This window comes from Macaca fascicularis, chromosome 3 (genome assembly GCF_037993035.2).
Source record: "Macaca fascicularis isolate 582-1 chromosome 3, T2T-MFA8v1.1".
Classification (NCBI taxonomy): domain Eukaryota; kingdom Metazoa; phylum Chordata; class Mammalia; order Primates; family Cercopithecidae; genus Macaca; species Macaca fascicularis.
This window is the reverse complement of record NC_088377.1, coordinates 170,514,394-170,524,316: the sequence shown is the minus strand read 5'-3', so window position 1 is coordinate 170,524,316 and position 9,923 is coordinate 170,514,394. Positions and strand designations below refer to the sequence as shown.

Here is a 9,923-nt window from a genome sequence, read left to right as displayed (position 1 = left end):
GTGGATTGCTTGAGCCCAGGAGTTTGAGACCAGCCTGGGTGACATAATGAAACCTCGTCTCTACCAAAAGTAAAAAGAAATTAGCTGGATGTGGTGGTGCATGCCTGTGGTCCCAGCCACTTGAGGGGCTGAGGCAGGAGAATCACTTGAGCCTGGGAGGTCGAGGCTGCAGTGAGCTGAGATGGCGCTCCTTTACTCCAGGCTGGGTGACAGAGTGAGACCGTATCTCACACACAAAGTGCATTTTCCTCTTTTTTTCTTTTTCTCTCTCTCTTTTTTTCTTTCTTTCTTTTACAGATGGGGTCTCCTGGAGTGCAGTGGTGCGATCTCGACTCACTGCAGCCTCGACCTCCCTAGCTCAAGTGATTCTTCTGCCTCAGCCCCCACAAGCAGCTGTACTGTATATATATCACTTTTGCACCACTGTAAAGTCAAAAAATCGTGTCAGGGACTGTCTGTACCTCTAAATAAGTAAGGACATTTTCCTTTATAGCCACAATGTCATTACCATATGTAACAAAGTTAATGGGAGTTCTTTCTGCTTGATTTTCAATGGCTGCCTACTATCCAATGCATGCATATATCCTAAAGTTCTTGATGGGCATCAAGATGCCTATTGATGGACATTGAGGATATTTCTACTTTTTCATTAGGGGAAACCACACTAGGATGAACATTCTTATGCATACATCTTTTTATCCTGTAAGTATCCCGTGTTACTACCTGAGAAAATTGTGACTGCTTGTTTTCCTGGCAGGGAGCTGTGAAATCCAATTCAAAGGCATTGTCTTAAAAAAATTTTTTTTTCTTCTCTTTTTTTTCACATCAGGCAGGTAATGTGCAGATGTGGTAACAAGGTTGGAGGGAGGTACATCTCACACATGCACGTGAAACTCCAATCATCATGCTTATCAACTACAAAAGAATCAAGGTATTGTCTTTCAGTGAAGCACAGCATATCCCTGTCCCTGGTGCAGTCAGCATGGCTTTGCCTGAACTTTTGCTATAATCTGTGTACCAAAGAAATCTGATGTTATCGTATTCTTTTGGGCAAGGATGAGGGTCTTCTACTAACTCTCCAAGGCAAGTGGGCATAATGACAGATGCTATGTACTGAGTTGTGTCCCCCCAAAATTCATGTTGATGCCCTAGCCCCCAATGTGACTGTATCCAGACATAGTGTCTTTAGGAGGTAATTAAGGTCACATGAGGTCATAAGGTAGAGCCCTAATCCGAGAGGGCTGTGGCCTTACAAGAAGAGGAGCAAGAGGCTGGGCGCGGTGGCTCAAGCCTGTAATCCCAGCACTTTGGGAGGCCGAGACAGGCAGATCACGAGGTCAGGAGATCGAGACCATCCTGGCTAACACGGTGAAACCCCGTCTCTACTAAGAAATACAAAAAACTAGCCCGGCGAGGTGGCGGGCGCCTGTAGTCCCAGCTACTCCGGAGGCTGAGGCAGGAGAACGGCGTGAACCCGGGAGGCGGAGCTTGCAGTGAGCTGAGATCAGGCCACTGCACTCCAGCCTGGGCGACAGAGCGAGACTCCGCCTCAAAAAAAAAAAAAAAAGGAGAGGAGCAAGAAAGTGGTGATCTGCAAGCCAGGAAGAGGGCCCTCTCCAGAACCTGATCAGGCTGGTACCCTGATCTCGACCTTCCAGCTTCCAAAACTGTGAGAAAATAAATATCCCTTCTTCAAGCTGGTGTTTTGTTATGGTAGGTCGAGCTAAGATTTTGATTAAGTTTGACTTCAAAATTCTTGGTGGAAGTGACAGAAACTTAATTTGAATTAGCTTAGGAAAAAAAGAATATTTCTTCAAAGAACTCTAGGAAAGAAAACAATGGGTATTAGAGCAAAACCACTGGCCTCTGCCACACTGCCTTTGCAATTTCTCCCCAAAGTGCAGTGTGGCTCACTTTACCCTGAGGTTGGAGAGTGATGGGGGGAGAGGGGTGGGGTGGGTGTCAAGAGGCTAGAAAAGAATTAAGGAGGCCTCTGTGGGGCCACAACCTATGCTTATTATTGTAACCTGAGGTTCACCACAAATCATGGGTGCCGTCTCATGGCAGATCAAAGCTTTTTTTTTGGTGGGGGGGTAGGGGGTACAGAATCTTGCTCTGTTGCCCAGTCTGGAGTATAGTGGTATGATCTTGGCTCACTGCAACCTCCGCCTCCCGGGTTCAAGTGATTCTCCTGCCTCAGCCTCCTGAGTAGCTGGGATTATGGGTGCACGCCACCATGCCTGGCTAATTTTTGTATTTTTAGTAGAGATGGGGTTTTGCCATGTTGACCAGGCTGCTCTTGAACTCAGGTGATCCACTCACCTCAGCCTCCCAAAGTGCTGGGATTACAGGCGTGAGCTACTGTGCCTGGCCAGATCAAAGCTTTCACGGAAGGCTTCATGGTATTGCCTGTAGAGAACTGGAGTGCTTGAGGTACAGCACTCCTCAATCTTTGGATAATCTCACCCCGAGTCAGTAAAAGAAACAGTCATTACATCTTTCCTTCTTTCCTTCAGAGAATCCATATTTAGCTTGCTTGCAGAAGGAAGGAGTGGGTTTGGTCTCATTAAACTTTGCATTAGAGTCCAGTTTTCCTAGGGTTACCATTGTGCCTAATGACAAAAGTTATAGGGCTTTTGGTATTTTAAATATTCCATGTATTTCTAATATTTTATTTCAAATATATTATTCTAACAATATTTGACATCTCTGGTGCATTTATTTGGTGCTTAAAGATGCTCATCTCAATCACTCCTTTGTCTTTAGCCACGAATTAGAAACTGACAACTTTCAAATCTGGATTTTCAACCCACCCCCTGGGCTTCAGTCCCACACACGCTACAGCCTGCTGGTCTTGGCTGTCTGTTAAGTGCCTCAATATTCAACATGGCTAAGATTAAACTCATCTGCATCCTCATATCCTTTTCTGTTTCCATAAAAACCATTTCTTCCTTTAGGTTCCATATCTCAAAAGCCTGGGTTCTCTTCCCTCTTGTCACACCTTGCAGCTCAAATAATCACCATATCAAGATTCTTCCTCCTAAGTTCCTAAATACCTCTCTATCTCCATGCCCACCGCCAACACTTTACTCCAGGCTACCATCACTCCTTACCAAGATTATTACAATAATTTCTTATTTCTGTTCTTGCCACCTTCCCTGACCAAGCCATTTCATGTTAAACTAGACTGTGTGTGTGTGTTTTTTTTAAGACTAAGGAACTAAGAAACACACCACTTAAGACATTTGCTAAGCACCCACTATGTATCAGGTAATGGCATGAGGTCATCAAGCTGGGTTAAACACTGTTTAGCTTCATTTCTTACTCCTACCCAACGCCAACTCTATCCTTCAGCTAGTTTCAGTCTTCAGAACATAATTTTTTCCCTTGCCTCCAGGCTTTCACACTGTTGCCTCTGCCTACAATACTAAACCCTTTGCCTAATTGCTTCCTATTTATCTATCAGTCTGGTCTCAGTTTAGACATACTTTCTCCAGATGGTGTTCCCAATCTCACTACTCTGGGTTAGGTATCACTTCTATTTTTTTACTCTTTTCTCCAACTGTTAGCTAAATATCCATGTGGTGTTTTAATAATTCCTAACCATAGAACTTTTAAAAATAAGTTTTATTGAAATATAGTTCACATTGCCATAAAATTCATGCTTTTAAAACATATAAGTCAATGGTTTTTAGTATATTCATGTGGTTTTTCTGAACATCACCACTAATTCCAGAGTATTTATTTCCATCAATACCAAAAAAAAAAAAAAAAACCAAAACACCCAAAACAGAAAACCAACCCTAAGGATCAGCAGTCTCTCCCTACTCATCCTTCTCATGGAAACGACCAATCTACTTTCTATATTTAGAACTTTACTTACTCTGAACATTTTATGTCAGTGGAATCATGTAATTAATGTGCTTTTTGTGTCTGGCCACTTTCACTTAGCATAATATTTCAAGTTTATCTACATTGTAGCATCTATCAGTACTTCATTCCTTTTAAGGGTCAAATAACATTTCATTGTATGGATATAGCACACTTTGTTTATCCATGTATCAAATGACAGATATTGGGGCTGTTTCTGCTGTCTATTATGAATAATGCTGCTATGAATATGCATGTGGAAGTGTTTATATGCACACATGTTTTCATTTCTCTTGAGTATATACCTAAGTGTAGAACTGCTGGTTCATATGATAATTCTATGTTTAACATTTTTTGAAGAGCTGCCAAACTGTTTTTCAACATGGCTGCACCATGATACAATCCCATGAATAGTGTATGAGAGTTCTGATTTTTCCACATTCTCACCAGCACAACATTTTTTTGTTTTAGTTATTCTAGTGGGTGTGAAGTTGTATCTCATTGCAGTTTAGATTTGTATTGCCCTGATGGCTAATGATGAGCATTTTTTCATGTGCATTTGTGTATCTTCTTTGAAGAAATGTCTATTCAAATTAATTGCCCATTTAAAGAACTGAGCTGTCTGAGGCCAGGCGTGGTGGCTCATGCCTGTAATCCCAGCACTTTGGAAGGCTGAGGCGGGTGGATCACTCGAGGTCAGGAGTTCAAGACCAGCCTGGCCAACATGGTGAAGCCCTGTCTCTACTAAAAACACAAAAATCAGCTGGGCATGGTTGTGGGCACCTGTAATCCCAGCTACATGGTAGGCTGAGGCACGAGAATCGCTTGAACCCAGGAGGTGGAGGTTTCAGTGAGCTGAGATTGTGCCATTGTACTCTAGCCTGGGCAACAGAGCGAGACTCCATCTCAAAACAAAAAAGCAAAACACACACACACACACACAAAACCCCAAAAACTGAGTTGTCTTTTCATTGCTGAATTGTAAGAGTTTTTATATACTCTGGATACTAATCAGTTATCAGATACGTGATTTGCACATTCCCTTCTGTGTTGTGGACTGTCACTTCACTTTCTTGATAGTATCCTTTGATAAACACAAAAAAATTTGTTTTGAGATATGGTCTCACTGTTTCCCAGGCTGGAGTGCAGTGGCACAATCTCTGCTCACTACAACCCCCACCTCCTGGGCTAAAGCAATACTCCCACCTCAGCCTCTTGAGTAGCTGGGATTAGAGGCACCCACCACCATGCCCCGCTAATTTTTTTGTATTTTTTTGTTGAGACAGAGTCTCATTTCATTACCCAGACTGGTCTTGAACTCTTGGCCTCAAGTAATCCTCTTGCCTCGGCCTCCCAAAATGCTGGGATTACAGTTGTGAGCCACCAAGCCCAGCACTGAATCTTTTTTTAATGAATGAATGGATTGGGTAACTAAAATATCAAGTTTCTTTTCTCTATCTAAAATTATATCAACTCTGTGCAGTAACAGTGTTTTCATCATGTTGCTGGAAGTTAAAAATTCCTTGAGGAACAAATCAGAAGCAAACAGCAAACGAACACACGAGATGATAGGGATTGTGTGATTTAACAGGTTTTGGAGCAACACTGATCTGGATTCAAATCCTAACTTTAAGAACTGTATCCCTGGGCAAATTACATTACTATTTCTCTTTCTTTAAAATGGTTTTTTTTGTTTGTTTTTTTAAGTGCCAGGTGTTTATTTCCCTCACATGTGGGGTGGCTCACATATACAACACACACAGGCGTTGGCCCCGTGGGAGAGGGCAGCACCCCTGGCTTCTGAGGGGAGGATCTTGGCCTCACAGTGTAAAAAGGGAGAGGACGGTTTCTCTCTCCTCCCCTCACTAGGGCCTAGGGAAACCAGGAGCAAATTCCACGACTTTCACCTCTCAACCAAGGAGAAGCCACCTTGGTGACATTTAGTTCCAACCATCACAGTAAGTGGAGAAGGGATTGGCCTGGTCTTTCAACCATTACAGGGTGAAGGTATACATAGTAAAGGAAGATACAGTTTGGATGAGGCCACAATAGGGGGCAGATGACACCATCAGAAGCATATGCAGGGGAGGGGCAGTCACTCGGCTTCTGGGCTGCTTAGTTCCCAGATTGGCAAGAAGAGTAGGGAAGACGGATGGGGCTCATTGTTTGGCATTGATGATGTCCACGAATTCGGGCTTGAGGGAAACACCACTCATGAGGAAGCCACCCATGTGAGGCTGCCTGGCCAGCTCCTTGCAGGTTGCCCTGGTCACAGAGCCTCCATAAATGATACCAGTGCTCTGAGCCACTGCATCAGAGACGTTGGACTTAAGCCATCCTCGGAGCTTCTTGTGTACCTCCTGGGCCTGTTGGGGTGTTGCAGTCTTGCCGGTACCAGTGGCCCACACGGGCTCATAGGCCAAGGTGACCTTGCTCCAGTCCTTCACATTATCTGCAATGACCTTTGTCTGTTCAAAAACAACCTTCTCACGGATGCCAGCTTCCCTTTCACCTAGCTTCTCCCCAGTGCAGGTGATTACTCCGAGTCCCTCTGCCAGAACATGGGCCACTTTCTGCCCAATCAGCTCATCTGACTCCCCAAAGACATGCCTTCTGAGTGCCCCAGGACCACACCACCTATGTGACTCCTAAGTCTTTGACCATGCCAGGGCTGATTTCCCCAGTAAAGGCCCCGTTAGCCACTTTGCAGCAGTTCTGCGCAGCCACAGCAATCTTGGGATCTAGCGTCTGCCGGGCCAAATCGATACAGGCAGTGGGGAGAGCACAAATCACTTCGGTATGGGCAGGCACAGTGGCCGCGTTCTGAGTGCCAATGAGCTCCCCCAGACACTTCTTCCGCCCGTTATCTTCCAGTTCCTCTCCACGAAGAACTTCCTGGAGGGCGCCATGGCGCCGGAGCTGAGGTGCCGTAGGTCAGTGTCAGCGCCTAAAACGGGTTTTAATAATACTTGGCAAGGTTGTTAGGCGGATTAAATGAGCTCTTGTAACTACAGTGTTTTACACATTGTGAGCATTTATCAAATAGCAGTTATTTACTAGTGCAAAGGACTAGCAGCAATGTTCATATTAATATACTGTTAACCTTTTGTCCCCAATTTCTCCAGAGTACAGTTTCCAAGATTTCTGTTTTCTTTTGTGAACTGTTAGACCACTGGTATTGGATTCGGACAGAAAGGCATTCACAAAAATACGGTTCAATGTGAGAATAATCCTAAAGATGTATGCAAAACACTCTGGAGTTAGAGCACCAGGAGCTGTAAGCGGAATGAAAGACCTCTTTTGGGCTTAAGAACTAAATAAAGGGGAGCTGACAGAGATTCTAGGCATTTTGGATTTATCTCAATGTGGCACATATTTCAGGTTTGTAAAATAGTTCAGTTGACTACGTGTCTGTCTCCTCCACTAGAGCCAGCGTAGGCACCATGTCTTAAGTCATTTTGGATCTCCAGTACTGTGGCCACTACAGGGAGAGTTGAATTGACGCGCCTTGATCACCAGGGCAGAAAAGGATTCTCTGGAGAGGGATAGGGAAGTCGGAAGGGGGAGGAAAAACCTGGATCCATTTCCAAGGAGCTGAAGGCAGCTTAGATATGGGACACATCTCGGTGCTAAAGCCCCAAGCTGGAAGCGAGAAACCGAGAGAACAACACCGGCTCTTCTTCCCGGCTCCTGGCCCGGTAGGGCCACTTCCGGGAGGGGGCGGGGAGACAAGAGGAGGCGTGCCGGGAAGGAGGCCGTTTGTAGTGTACCAGGCGGAAGTGTGCCAAAGGTATCGGTGCTGTCGCTTCCGGTCCGGGTAAACGCACCTTAGGTACACGCTGGTGTGTGGCGTGCGAAGATAGGCGTCTGAAGGCAAGTCAGCGAGTGAAGACGGGAGCGCCAGAATCTGTGGACTCAGAAGTCTGGGGTCTAGTGGAAAAACCGGAAAAAAGGCCAGGAACCTGAATACGACCTAATAGCTGTTTCCGAGGGGGCAACTTCCACGGGGAACCTTCTGCCCTGGTAACGGCCAAAGAGGAGGAGATGGCGCCAGTCAGGGAGCTGCCGTGGCCCAGACAGTGAGGAAGCGCGAAGGCGGAGCAACCGTGGAAGCCTCGGGAGAAGAATCAGAGCCGTCGCTACCGCCACTGCCGCCACCACCATGGAAGGAGCAAAGCCGACATTGCAGCTCGTGTACCAGGCAGTGCAGGCGCTTTACCACGACCCAGATCCCAGCGGAAAGGAGCGCGCCTCGTTTTGGCTTGGGGAGCTGCAGCGTTCGGTGAGGGGCCCAGAGAGGCAGTTCTGTGCCGCGGGGCCGGGGCGAGGTGGAACCTAGGCTCCAGGGGAGAACCTGAGCCCGGCGGTTGACCTCGTGAGGTCCTCCTTGGGGAGGAGCTGCTGTCGTGGGGTGGGGCTGCGAAGCTACATCTTTGCCGCTTTTGGGAAACTAGTCGCACCTGATCGGTCGCGAACTGGCCCTTTCCCCACCCGGTGGAATCTGATTTGTAGGTCTTATACTTTTCGATTGTGGCATCGATCTAGTCTTGTTTAAGTTCTGTCTTTGCCGTTGCTTCTTGGGCCGTGCTTTTCCGTTTTGTCTTCCTCCCACCAAATCCAACCCCAGTGTTTCTCCACCTTCCGCTTAAGAATGGTTTATTGGTCTCCTCTCCGTGTCCAAGACTTGCATCCGGCAATTTCCTCCCAGTCGTAGCCTTATGCCTCACTCTTTTTGCCTGTTTTCACTCCAGTTTGAGTCTGTTCTTCTCGAAACTTCTCAGGTTTCTAGATTCTTACTCGTGCGAGTTTTCCCCTTGCTTTGGAATGGCAACATAATATGAAGAAAAAATATTAATTCTGCGTTCAGAAAATCTTTGGAGTTCTAATTTTATTTCATATTAATCCTCTAACCTTGTTATTTCTCTGGCTTTTAGATTTTTTTATTTCTAAAATGGGTATCACTGCTGCTTTGATTATTCCATATAAAACTGTATGTGCATCCAGTGAGATATTTAATTGTAGCTTATATCTATTGTATTTCTGCATTCGTTGATTCATGTTTTATGCTTCCTTCCCTAATTTTCACACCTTTGCTGTGCTTCATTTCTGTGTGAGTGTGTATTCTTGGTGATCTGGCTGACTTAGGTCCTAATGTAGTATGCACTTTAAAAATTAAGTACTTTGAAAACAACTAAAGAAGCTTTTTTACAGGCTGACAAAATACTCACCTTTGCCTTTATTTTTGCATTTTATACTAACAAGCATATTTTTTTGCCCCTCTTCCCTTTAACTCATAACTGATACTTAAAGGTGCTCTGCCTTATTAAATCAGCTCCTAGACTGCAAGTTCATGATATTTAAAAATTTGCAACTTTGACTTTTTAAAAATCTGGTCTTGGTATGGAGCAACTTTGCCTTTTTTTTTTTTTTTTTTTTGAGACAGAGTCTCGCTCTGTCGCCCAGACTGGAGTGCAGTGGTGCGATCTCAGCTCACTGCAACCTTCTCCTCCTGGGTTCAAGCGATTCTCCTACTTCAGCCTCCCGAGTGACTGGGATTACAGGTGCCCGCCACGATGCCCGACTAATTTTTTTTTTTTTTTGAGACAGAGTCTGGCTTTGTCACCCAGGCTGGAGTGCAGTGGTGTGATCTCGGCTCACTGCAACCTCCTCCTCCCAGATTCAGGTGATTCTCCTGTCTCAGCCTCCCGAGTAGTTGGAATTACAGGCGCACGCCACCACACTCAGCTAATTTTTGTATTTTTTAGTAGAGACAGGGTTTCACCATGTTGGCCAGGCTGGTCTCGAACTCCTGACCTCAGGTGATCTGCCCACCTCGGCCTCCCAAAGTGCTGGCACTAGAGGTGTGAGCCACCGCGCCTGGCTGCAACTTTGCCTTTGAATATTAAACTTAAAAAATTGGTGCCCAAGTCCTCGTTAGAAAATAAAGGAATACGACTCACTGTAGGCTACACAAGAAAATCATTCACATATGGTCTCATTTAGTGTTTCTGTGATCTCTGGAGAGTCACAATTCCCTGATCTTCGTTTAGTTT

The 9,923-nt window shown here is 45.4% G+C and overlaps 1 protein-coding gene, 1 non-coding gene and 1 pseudogene across 3 annotated transcripts in view; 1 reads left to right on the top strand and 2 right to left on the bottom strand.

Moving 5' to 3' along the window:
• Positions 1–823: 823 nt before the first annotated feature.
• Positions 824–927, bottom strand: LOC123572671 (small nucleolar RNA U13). The gene has a single exon (XR_006697221.1). It is a non-coding gene; the product is annotated as a small nucleolar RNA U13 (small nucleolar RNA).
• A 4,967-nt stretch (positions 928–5,894) lies between these two features.
• LOC141409925 (triosephosphate isomerase pseudogene) lies at positions 5,895–6,896 on the bottom strand (annotated as a pseudogene).
• A 793-nt stretch (positions 6,897–7,689) lies between these two features.
• TNPO3 (transportin 3) overlaps positions 7,690–9,923 on the top strand; it is a 100,355-nt gene continuing 98,121 nt past the window's right edge. For both annotated transcript variants that reach the window (XM_005550732.5, XM_065542540.2), the window contains exon 1: positions 7,690–8,152. In XM_005550732.5, the coding sequence (XP_005550789.1) occupies positions 8,033–8,152 (120 nt within the window). In that variant the 5' untranslated portion in view covers positions 7,690–8,032. The remainder of the gene's footprint in view (positions 8,153–9,923) is intronic.